Source organism: Triplophysa rosa, linkage group LG6, assembly GCF_024868665.1.
Source record: "Triplophysa rosa linkage group LG6, Trosa_1v2, whole genome shotgun sequence".
Lineage (NCBI taxonomy): Eukaryota > Metazoa > Chordata > Actinopteri > Cypriniformes > Nemacheilidae > Triplophysa > Triplophysa rosa.
Genome location: NC_079895.1, coordinates 3,390,580 through 3,403,383, shown reverse-complemented (window position 1 = coordinate 3,403,383; position 12,804 = coordinate 3,390,580). Strand labels below are relative to the sequence as shown.

At 38.2% G+C, this 12,804-nt stretch overlaps 1 protein-coding gene across 2 annotated transcripts; it reads left to right on the top strand.

Annotated features, from left to right (window-relative positions):
* The first annotated feature begins 6,703 nt into the window (after positions 1-6,703).
* On the top strand, positions 6,704-12,717 carry klhl23 (kelch-like family member 23). Of its 2 annotated transcripts, XM_057336396.1 has the most exons (4): positions 6,704-8,309; positions 9,371-10,588; positions 11,679-11,831; positions 11,966-12,717. In XM_057336396.1, the coding sequence occupies exons 2-4, from the start codon at positions 9,376-9,378 to the stop codon at positions 12,274-12,276; spliced, it is 1,677 nt and encodes a 558-aa protein (XP_057192379.1). In that variant the 5' UTR covers positions 6,704-8,309; positions 9,371-9,375; the 3' UTR covers positions 12,277-12,717. The 2 variants fall into 2 exon arrangements, with proteins under 2 accessions (XP_057192379.1, XP_057192378.1); XM_057336395.1 differs by lacking the exon at positions 6,704-8,309 and having other exon boundaries at positions 9,143-10,588.
* The last annotated feature ends 87 nt before the right edge of the window (positions 12,718-12,804 follow it).

Below are 12,804 nucleotides of genomic sequence, written 5' to 3'. Positions count from 1 at the left end.
AACGCCTTGCGCTGACCTGCAGAATCTTGTTAGTCTCGCTCAAACACACGAATGCAACTCCAGCATCACTTTGATTGACAGTCTGCATCTTACGTTTTAATTTCCCCCATCTTCCAGTTCACTGTGTGTACAACTTTCATAGCGACTGGGCTGAGTAATGACAAGGTCTGGTAATAACGTCTACACTCCTCTGCGTCTGTGCTTACGCATTCATTGTAATGGAATGTAGTAGGATCCATGGATTCACATGGCAGGAGGAGATCACTTCAAAAGCAGGCGGACACCATCACTGTAGGGCACCCGGCCAGTCTGGCCAGTGAGCTTTGAGAACACTACTATAAGACAGATGGCTTGCATCAAATTACACAGGACATTCATCTTTACAGAGCTAATATCAACTTGATTTTTCTCCCATTTGCTGACGAAAATGAGCGCTTTTATAAAACTAATAACAGATCTCTTCACATACGATTTGAGATGTCATTCAGGTTAGGGGTTTTGAGAAATCCATACCCCTAAGAATGAACAATAGTAACAGTAATGCTTGTGTTAGTGCTGCTGTGAAGACAGTATTTCTTATTCATCGCTGTGAAAATAGGGCATAAAATATTTAGAATACTTTCTTGTAGAAACAAAAGGGCAGCAAACTCTAACAGTAGAACGGCGAGTGTTTAAATTTACAGCTGTGTGACACATTTCAATCATTCCAGTAAATCATTTTTGGTTTAATTTAATTTATATGGAGCTTTTCACGCTTTTTAAAGCAGCTTTACAGAGATATATTGCAGCAGAATGACATTATGTTGCTCTTTTATATTTTGTAAGCATTTGTATAAATGTCGTCTTTCATTCGCTCTCGAACACCAGGTGGCGCCGTCGTCAAGGATACTAGACCACTTTTGCAATTGCGGCGTATAAGTGCTCAAGTTTGCCCTTTTAATAAGAAATAAACTAAACATTTTATTTTATTATTTATTCATTTTTTACTATTGTCTCTAATCTTTTTTACTATTAATCTCTAAAGTGCCAAGAGAAGATCGAACCGTATAAAATAAAGGTATTATTATAAAATATCTGAGTCAGAAATAACCTCTGAAATGTCTGCGAACCGCACAGCAGTGCAGAAACTCACTTACAAACACTTGCTACGCAGAATTACACAATTATTAATTATCCTCCCGCTTTTCCACAAGAGTTGTCGATTGCTCTCTCACGCATGAGGAGACCGTTAATGTAAAGGAAATGAAAATGTGCTTGTATGATTGTTTTACTCTTGCTGTGAGAAGCAGGCCCGCGTATCAGTAAGCATTAGCAACATTAGCATATCTTTTGTGTGACTCTATGCGTGCTTCTCAATATGCCTCCACTAAACCTGACGTGCGCATGATTCTCCTCCCCCTGCACGTCGTCACATCTGTAGATCATATTCAAACATGCATAAATGTGATAATTACGCTTTTTTGTACATGTACCTATAGACAGTATAGTTAATATTCATAAAGTTAATATTAATATAGTTAATATTTATGTATAACATATTTGATCAACCTTAAATAAATTTCGGCCCACTTTTAAGCATGTTTTTAACTTATTTTATTGTAGTGGAGATTATGAAATCGGCCTAAAGTATGTATTTAACTTTATTTTTTATATTTTCAATGTGCAATGTGTACAGTCATCATTAATTGACGACGCTTTGAAGTGACGCTAAATGGAGCTAGGATATGCCATTTCACTTCTTTTAATTCCTCGGTCCTCCCTTCTTTTCCTTGCTCCCTTCCCTCGCATCCTGAAGGGGTGGAGCTAAGACGCGAGGAAAGGAAACGAGGATGCACAAATAAGAATTGAGCTCCACCCAAAGGCGATTCTGACGTCACCGCGTCCCTGCTACAAACACATTCAACAATTTTGCTTGCAATCTCGTCAGTTCTGAACACAGAGCTGTAAACATTGGTTAAAACGTGTACAAAAGTTTAAAGCTGGTGTAGAAGATTGAACAAAGAGCTGTTAGCGCTTACCGGTTCATTGTTTTCTATGGTGACCGGGAGGGGACATGCTCGTTTCACGTAGTTTTGTTGTGGCCACGAGATATTACCTTGTGGGAACGTGATAATATGTTGTGGCCACAAGATATTACCTCGTGGGAGCGCGATATTATGTTGTGGCAACGAGATCATCTTGTTGAGGTAACGACATCCTTATGTTGTGGCCACGCGATGTGAAGTCGTTCCCTCAAGATCCTATGGTGAGAGAACGACATCCTTTCTCGTGGCCACGACTTTGTATGTTGAGAGAACGACATCCTTATCTCGTGGCCACAACTTCGTATGTTGAGGGAACGACTTCCTTATCTTGTGGCCACGACTTAATATGTTGAGGGAACGACATCCCTATCTTGTGGCCACGACTTAAATACGTACGCGTCGATTAGCTCTTGGAACTATCAGAAATAGATAGGACTATAATAATATTAAGATATAGCGCTGAACTAATAAAAAACACACATTCGTTTCCTTTTAGTCGTTTTTATTTATCCTGTGATAAATTAATAGGTTTAATTGCGATAACGGCTGGGCTGCATGATTATGTGAAAAGCATATTTTTTACATTATTCCCCTTGATATTGTAATTGTAATTATTAATGATGATTCGTTTTTACATTTTATAATGATTTCAAGGCTCCAATTTCGGTGCGGGATTGTGCATAATTTAAATCGCCTTAATAATGCGAGAAGTTCCGGCACACGTGTTGGCCTATTTGCTTCATCTCGGATCAAATAATGCAATAAACCTACTGACGCGAACGAAATGAAATCAACATGTGAAACAGTCTGTCTTTATTCTAGAATTTAATTCCACAATCAGCGTACCGGCCTTCTCTGTCTTTAAGTTCAAACTGGCCCATATTGCTTAAGTACTGCGCTTCTGGAGCACTCCGCATCTTGTCCGAAAAGCAAAGTCTGAAGTTATAAGCCTATTTCATACAGAGATCTCGGAAAATTCATGCATAATGTGCCCCAGGATTTGTCTCGGGATGTCATATTTTCATGCAAAATGTGTTGCAGGATCGTTCGATTTTGGTTCACACTGCCAGTGATTTTCTGGAATGTGTGCGTGTTATGCCTTTCGTTTTTCTTTACTGGCCGTTTGTATTATGTCGTGTGACTCGAGTCTTTTGTGTGCTCAGATTTTTTATTATAAATGTAGGCAAGCGCACTGAAAGCGGCATTGGTGGTCTGATGGTATGCAACGACAGACGGCGAGCGCTTTTCCATACATTTTTAAATGTTAATGGCATATACACACCTTCCACACGTTTATTTTTTATTTCTTCCAATAAGTGATAGGGACACAATCGACAAAAAGTGGTGGGGACATATGCCACCTGTCTCATCCTCAAATTATGCCTATGGAAAGTATACAATGAATCAACCATAGACTGTCCAGAATAGACGCGTGAACCAACAAGCAAGTGTCATTATTGGAATAATAGTTAATAGTGCACAACAACAGCCAAATGACTTGCGATCCGAACCGTATCCCCTCTAGTGCAAGCGTCACAACTTATTGCCTATTATTGTATTGCGCACGATGGTGCAAGACAGCTTTCACATGAAAATTGCCAATAAATAAAACATATTTTATCTATTGCACCAAACTGTTTTTTCCATCCATTCACTAATCGTTTCTTTTTATTTAATATTTGTATATTATTATTATTACAATCACTGTATAGGCACCATCACACGCAATTCAATATAACAGGCAATATGTTAATATTATAATTTATTAATTCCAGCCTATAAATAAATATTATTATAGTCCTATCTATTTCTGATAGTTCCAGGCGCTAATAGACGAGCACGTATTTAAGTCGTGGCCACAAGATAAGGATGTCGTTCCCTCAACATATTAAGTCGTGGCCACAAGATAAGGAAGTCGTTCCCTCAACATACGAAGTCGTGGCCACGAGATAATGATGTCATTCCCTCAACATACAAAGTCGTGGCCACGAGAAAGGATGTCGTTCTCTCACCATAGGATCTTGAGGGAACGACTTCACGTCGCGTGGCCACAACATAAGGATGTTGTTACCTCAACAAGATGATCTCGTGGCCACAACATATTATCACGTTCCCACGAGGTAATATCTCGTGGCCACGACTAAACTAAGTGAAACGAGCCTGTCCCCTCCCGGTCACCGTAGTTTTCGCAACATTTAAAGTCTCGCCGTTTAGGTTGTTTACACTCCGCCGTGGAAACATCTAAGACGGTAACGTAACTGTTAGTCGAGATGGATCGATTGCCGACTTATAACGGTAAGATCACCGTATAAAATGACAAAAACACTTAAATTCTGTACTATAAAGTTGAATATTTATGATTTGGAAGGAAATTTAGATTCTTTGGCAGAGTGAAACATAAAAGTCACGTAGAGGGAATGTGTTGGACTATGAAGTATAACACACAAACACAGTAATGCATTCATAAACATTGTATTTTAGATATTAAATATAATCGTTTATTTCTCATAAACAATAAAAAATAGTTATAGTTGTCATGTTCAGAGAATTTATTGATGCAATGGAAAAGAATTATGCATTAAAATAAAAGATTTGTCATGTATAGTTAGAGGAAGCATACCAGTTAATTCGGTTCATCGTTACTCCTCGTATGGTATTATCTCTACATAAGCAAAGATAAGTATAAACTTCATGGAAACATTACTTAATCATATTTAATATTATTTAGTGTGACCAGAGGGGAGTATTTATATTTTAACACAATGGGCAGGGGCTGTGCACACCACTGGTGAGTTAGTATCGTTTTGATTGGTTTGATCTGACCGTAAGAAAATCAAGAAACATAAAATCGATGTTAGGATTTTAACCTTCTCTTTTTAATCCATTTCAAAACTTATTGACAAATCTGACAACAAATTCAGCTTTAGGTATTGTGTTGTAGTCCATGTTTTTGATGGCATATTTAGATCCTCGCAGTCGGCATTTCCACAATCCCGGTTTTGAGAGAAATGCTGGTCATCAAAGTTCTCCTGGCCTGGCTCGATGCCAAGATTTACCAAGCAAGCACCCAACTAACCATCAACGTCAGAATCATGTGGAGCAAACCACGTTAATGAAATAGACATCAAATCAAAATCAAATCCCTTTATTGTCACTCAACCATATACACAAGTGCAACAGTAGGTGAAAAACTTGGGTGCAGTTCCTCTTTTAAACCAGTAGAGGGAAGCAGGGACCAGTCATTTCTGGCCAGTACTGTGCTGTATTGATGAAGTGGAATCTGAACTCTGTCACTTAGAGAATGTCAAATTCCATTTCCATTTTTTCCAGTGTTTGTTTCTTTCCTTCATTGCATAACACTGGTGAAAAAAAACATGACGGAACTCTGATAAATAATTGCAGGGCTTTGTTGTTGTTGTTATATTTTGTATCATGGAGGAATGTATTAATCAAGTGGCTGCTGTGAAGTCATGACATGAGAGCTCATCTCCTATTTTAAATGAAATCACAATCTCATTAGAAATACCTAAATCGGTCTGGAAGGCTGAAAACACTGTTCCCCTTATATCCTGAACAGTCCATTTGACTTGCTTCATTGAATGTTTTTTTCTGCATTCGCTATTAATGTGAGACTTGTAAGTTTCCCCATCTATGAACAACATTTCCCCTGACAGAAAAGTTTTGCCTTTCTAAGTCCAGTAGAAGGGTTGATAGATCTGGACCTGAAGCGCCCCCTCCCTCTATCTCAAGAAGAGCACATGGTATTTATATCATCCTTTACTCATGTAAGACTTCTCCACTCTTTCTGCTTTTCTATTGAGTGTAATTACGCCCGACTCCAAACAGTATCTCTCGTGTCCCGCCTCTCACAATCTTCCACTGGTAGATCAGATCAAAGGTTACATGAAAACAAATTTGTGTGAGTTCGCATAACTGAATGGTACAGAATAAACACGCAAAACATGTCACATATACACGTGCAGTTTGGCCAACGAAATAAAACGTACACAAAATACGATGTCTGATTAAGTCAACACACTAAAAACGTCATGATGTCAAAATGACACCACAACCTATGTCATCGTGGTATTTGGGAAGGATTGGCATGCAACACACGCATGCAAACATCACATGTAAATGTAAAGTGTAAAGTCGTGTTATTTATACACAGATTGAAGAGAGTGGGTTGGATTTATCAGTATCCCTACTGAAAACCAGCCTAAATTGGTTGGCTGGTTTTAAGATGGTCTCCCTGCCTGGTTTTAGATGGTTATGCTGGTTTAATCTCAGGAATTTTGACAGCTGCAGGTGGGGAAATAGAGTCCTCCAGTGGTGATCAGTGGTACTTCATGGAGATATCCAGGGAGATCTTGAGTTTAAAGATGCTGCAAGGCTGACTTTCTGAATGTGACAGATCCTAATGGAAATCACGTAACATTCCAGCTTTTGAAGGAGTAGTTCACATTCTAAATGAAAATTCTGTCATCATTTACTCACCCTCTTGTCATTTCAAACCGGAATTACTTTCTTCTGCGGAACACAAAAGAAGATATTTTGAAAAATGTTGTCAACAGCACAGCCCCCCATTCACTTCGATTGTAACCAATGCAAGTGAATGGGGGGCTGTTAACAACATTCTTCAAAATATCTTCTATTGTGTTCTGTGGAAGAAAGTCATACAGGTTCGAAATGACAAGTGTCTGTTGAAGTTTTTTTCTTAAGCTATTTACTAAAACCACATCTTTGGATTGGTTTGTTGTTTGTTTTAGTTGACATTCAACAAGTGCCATGTTTGCCCCTCAAATGCATGTGTGTTAAAGGACTTTTGCCTGGTTTCACAGACAAGACTGAAGGCTAGTCCCAGACTAAATGAGCTGGCTTAAATGAAAATCATTTGCCCTGACATATCTTAAAATGTATCAGGGCCCTTGTTTTGTCCTCAGATCTTTTTTTTTAAATATCCTAATTTAACTACTGCATAGTCCTGGTTTACACCGCGTCTACACCTAACCGCGCCGCATCCAGTGTGGACAAAATTGTAAATTATAATGGGTTCTAATGCGTTTCTAATGTCTTTTGTCGTGTCGCGTCAGTTGCGTCCGGTGTAGACACGGTGTTATAAGCCATGTCTGTGAAACCAGGCAAGGTGATAGTAAAGATATTTCCTTAACACGTTTATAAAAATGTTCTTTCATCATTCTTTGGTTAGAGCATGGTGCTAGAAACACCAAGGTCATGGGTTTGATCGGGATTGCACATACTCGGAGACGAATGTATAGTATAATAAGTCAGTTGCTTTGGATAAAAGCGTCTGCCAAATGCATAAATGTAAATACAAAACTGACATTATTTTTTGTTTTGTTTAAGTTTACAATAAAAGCTAACTGTGTCACATTATGTGTCAGTGCTGTCACCAAAGTTTAAATAATGAACTAAGACATATACATCATCACTCTTAATTAACCTCAAGGACAAAGTTTTATGTAGGCATGTAGCAGGATGGGTCCTGTTGGTGTTGGATGTTATTTGATATGAACCTATAGAACATTAAATCCTACTGAAATAAGACCAAGACACAAAAATATCAATGTTTTATGGTAAATAACCGATGGTTTATATGATATTTGTAATAAATCCGTTAGAATTGATATTGTTTTTATCAGCAGAGTTCACTGTAAAATAAACTGGAATAGCTTCCGTTCGCGCTTCACAGAATGACCCTCAAGCAGTTTCTATGGTAACCATGAGTTATTTTTTGCTCGTTTAATTTACCCTGTGGACTTAATAGTAACTACATGCAGACCGTGTAGTTACTCAACATCGCCGAGCAATAAACAAACCCTCTTGGCTTCAGAAAACAAAAAAAGAGTTCAGAAATGGATTTATTTCTGTAACCTTCAGGCTTCATTATGCAACGGGATTAAACCTTATTAGGATTAAGACTTAAACCAGCCGTGACCACCACAACGTGAAAAGTATTATTATATCTCAGCAGATTGAAAATGGGACACATGGGTCGGAAAAAGCAATCAGATTTTGCCGTTTAAGAGCAAATGCAATAAATGATGCTTGGGAGATATTGTGGGTGAAGGATGCTGCTGTTTTGACAGCGGAGAGTGTGTCCAGATATACACACAGACCAAAATAGGAGCTCTGCATTCTCTAGTGACTGCATGGGGCTAAATTCAGGAGCCACATGTCTGATCTGTGCGAGGAGAAGTCGCACTGAGGGAGATTAAACTTCAACGCGACGCTGAAAGAGAAACGCTGTCGATCATTGGCCAGGTAAGCTTGTTTTATTATGCATGGTACACCGGGGCTAGTTGTCACACGGGCAAGTGCTGTTTCTCAGTAAGATTGCATATACATTTGTTCTTGTTCTAGTAGTAGTTTTGTGTGTTGATTTCAAATCTAGTTAAGAGTAATGGTTTGAGAACTAATTCACAATTTCTAGTTTTTGGGTTACAGTGCACTTCAGTAGTAGTTTTGTCACTCTTGAAAAAAATTATTTATTGTTTAACAGTTCGATCTTTTGTTCAAAATATTAACAAAAAGGTGTTATCTCATATTTATACCCTCATGAATTCCCTTTTCTTCTAGCAAAAATGTAATTATATATATATAAAGTGTATTTTACTAATAAATAATTCATAATTGTGCAAAATATGTGGGTAGTTGACAAATATACCCTACTGTACATGTGTCCTATTGTGACAGCAAAAATGTAGAAAAATAACTTACAATGAAGATAAATCTCTCTTATGCGATTTTATATTATAAATAATATATTATAAACTAAATTTTTGCTACTATACACACCATAGGACACATGTACTGTATATTTGTCAACTACCCATATCTTAACCAAATAAATCAGTTGTTGATGAAACTATGTTGTGTTTTAAATTGTTTGTTATCCATGACAGTCGAGTATTTTTGTTAATATTTAAAAAATAAATCAAATATGTTGCTAACATTTTTTACAGCATTTTTTTGCTCATGTTTAATGATTTTAAAGAATTATTTTATTTTATTTAATACTATTTTAAAGAATAACAAAAAAATTGTTATTGTTATAGACTCCTGACATAACTTGATTTCAAGATATGGGAGCATAAGTAAAAATGATATTCACTTACCATGACTTTCAAAAATTGTGTTAATATCTTTCCTTTTACTCATGTCTGAAAATCATTTTTTTAATCTGATATTCCATGTGTTGTCTGACTGTGTGATGCTTACATTAGAATCACAACAGTTATCACACCATATTATCATGAGGGTTTCTTTTTCCGATGAATCGTTTTATGACATTGAAAACGAATTTAACCACTTTCTCTTTCCAGCTAAAATGTCTGTAAAAGGCCACAGCAGTTACTCCTACGAGTTCTGTGATGAGACTCACTCATCTGAGTTGCTGGACGTTCTCCATCAGTTTCACACCAGCGGTCTGTTCACAGACATCGCCCTGCGGTCTTCATCGGGACAGGTCTTCCACTGTCACAAGGTGGTCCTGTCTGCACGCAGCTCCTACTTCAAGTTAATGTTCACATTAGACATGAGGGAGCGTGAGAATGACATCATCAGCCTGCCTTGCACAGACGGAAACATTCTTGGTTCTTTGATAAACTACGTCTACACCTCAAAGATCAGCATAACCCAAACCAATGTTCAGAGCCTTCTGGAGGCTGCAGACCTACTTCAGTTCACCTCCGTCAAAAAAGCCTGCGAGAACTTTCTGATTCGCCTGCTGGACATCGATAACTGCCTCGGGATGCATTCGTTCGCTGAGCTTCACGTGTGCTCCACCCTGCAGCGTGAAGCTTCGAGGGTCATGCTGGGACGGTTTGCGGAGCTCACGGATCAGGAGGAGTTTTACGAGGTGGATTTCCAAAAGCTCAAGACGATACTGACCACGGAGAACCTCAACGTGTGGAAAGAAGAGACGTTATTGGAGTCGGTGGTGAAGTGGGTTGCTCATGACACGTTGGTTCGTACAGACCACCTTCAGGAGCTTCTCGCCTGCGTTCATCTCGAGGTGGATGACGTGTACCTCAGAACTGCTTTAGATCTACACAGCCGTTGCTCTGAAAATAAACTGCGCTCTCTTATCGTCAGCTCTTTGACACCAAGCAATGACTTATCTCATTGCTGCAAGACACTGACAAGCAGCTTGTACGTTATAGGAGGATATTACTGGCATCCGTTGTGTGAAGTCCACACATGGGACCCTATCTCCAACACGTGGACTCAAAGAAAAGACATGCCTGATTTTGCACGGGAGAGTTACAGTGTTGTACTTTTGGGCCCTAATATCTATGTGACCGGGGGCTACAGGACAGAAACTGTGGATGCTTTAGATACCGTATGGATTTATGAAACAGACACGGATGAATGGACAGAAGGATGCCCAATGCTTACAGCCAGGTATTATCATTGCTCGGTGGCTTTACGGGGATGCATTTACGCCATAGGTGGATACACAGCAGGAGCCCCTACACGAGAAACTGAATTCTATGACCCTTTGAAAAAGAAATGGCTCCCTGTGGCAGATATGATACAAGGTATGAGTTATTTTTGTTCTTTTTACAGCACATGGGGTATTTATTCTATAATCGCACACTTTTTCAGATGCCTTGGATTGCGTATTGATAAGAACCGTGATATTAACACACATTTCTTTAACCAACACAAAATGTGCTGTTCTTGACTACACACAGAGATGCGTTCAGTTAAACACAGATTGTGTTTTTAGAAAGCTTACTTTTTAACATTGTGTTAATATTACACATGATATTGTAAATAATCTACCGACATTCGTATTTTGAATATGATTCATTGTCCAAAAAAAGAGAAAACACAAAATGATCCAAATTAAGGCTGAATTTGCAATATTATTTTTAATTTTATTTAGTTATTTATTTTTCAGATTGCATAGATATTGTTCATTCTTTTGGCCACGATAGTCCTAATCTGGTTTTGTGAAAGCCCTATTCTGGAAGTTTTTCAATTCATTTTCTCTATAAAGACAAAAACAAAACCCATTCAGGATTTAAGATCTTACCGTTATACATGTATGCAAGTTAATGCAACTTTCATATAATGAAAGTCTTATTTCGTTTTTCCTCATGAGAAGGACAACAAACAATAAATTACAAGACTATTAAATATAAAATAATGCAATACAGGACAAACCAAGAAAAATGGCTATATAAACAATATACAACAGCAAAAGGTCCATTTATAGTAAAACCCATTATTTCTGATATTACATTGGACCTTTACTTACGCTGGAAGTTACCAGAGTAGCAACATAGCAAAACATGTAGAAGGAAACCCACCCACCCCACAATTTCTACCCCCCAAAAATCTAGAGCTCGGCATAACAAAAATAATAGAAAATAACACTCAGATATCTTGGTTTTTAGTTGTTTTAGCTTATTGTAATGCTTGCGTTGTCTTTTTTTATTCTTATTTTAAGTCTCCTTAAAGCCCTGTGATTGAGAACCGGAGATAAAGTCAAAATTTTAAGTGACTGGTCTCAGGTCAGGTCTTAACTTCATCTCCTGCAATGGCCAGAACTCCTGTTTTATCATATAGTGGTTTATAAAAAAACTTAAGTTGTTAGAAGTATCTCTCTTTCGACATTTACAGGTGTTGGAAATGCTAGTGCTTGTGTAATAAATGACAGAATCTCTGTAACCGGAGGGCATTATGGGTGCAGAGGAAGCTGCACTTTTGAGAAGATTCAGATGTACAGGGCAGATGTCAACGAATGGAGCATTATAACAATATGTCCACATCCTGGTAAGACAGATCCAGACATCTAAATAAAGTAGCCTAAAATATGTTACTTTGCGCTAAACAGTTTAACCACTTCTTTAACACTCTTCACCATCAGTTGTGATTGGAAAAACTCATCAAATCTCTGCTTCTTTCAGAATACGGCCTGTGCTCGGTGTCATTAAACAATAAACTGTATCTGGTCGGCGGTCAGACCACCATCACAGACTGTTACGACCCCAAGCAGAATGAATGGAGGCAGATGGCAAAGATGAAGGAGAGAAGGATGGAGTGTGGTGCTGCAGTAATAAACGGATTCATATACGTAGCGGGTGGATATTCATACTCGAAGGGGGCGTACCTGCAGAGTATAGAGAGATATGACCCTGAGATGGACTGCTGGGAGATTGTAGGAAACCTTCCGTCGGCCGCCCGCTCGCACGGATGCGTTTGTGTGTTCAGTTTGTGAAATCTCTTCTGCTGTTATAGTCATGTTGCTACGGATTCAGGTCATTCTGATAATGTCAATGTTGTAACATCTTTGTGTGTAATATGTCACCAACATTGTGTGAGAAATGGTTTGGCCTGTTCTCGGCAGGAAGATAGGGATATTTCAAAATATTAGTAGCATGAAATATTACGTCTGATAACGGCACTTCTGCGAACTATACACAGCAGAATTAAACACTACACTAAATGCTAATTGCAAAATGAAATGAACCATATAATTGTGCACTAGTGGGATGGTAAAATAAATAGTGTGTTAGCATTTGAAAAGGAAATGTCAAAAGAGCTACATCCAATTACAACTCAATGGTCTTGAATTCATTTGTTAGAGGCAATCAAATGTGAAACTCTCATTCTCAAATGCCACGATAAGCCTTGATTCAACAAAACTACACCAGATAACTGACATCGCTAACCTGACTGTTTTATATGAAACATGGTTTGTGGCACAATGTGTTTTATGCAATTATATTCTTAGATATTATGAAAT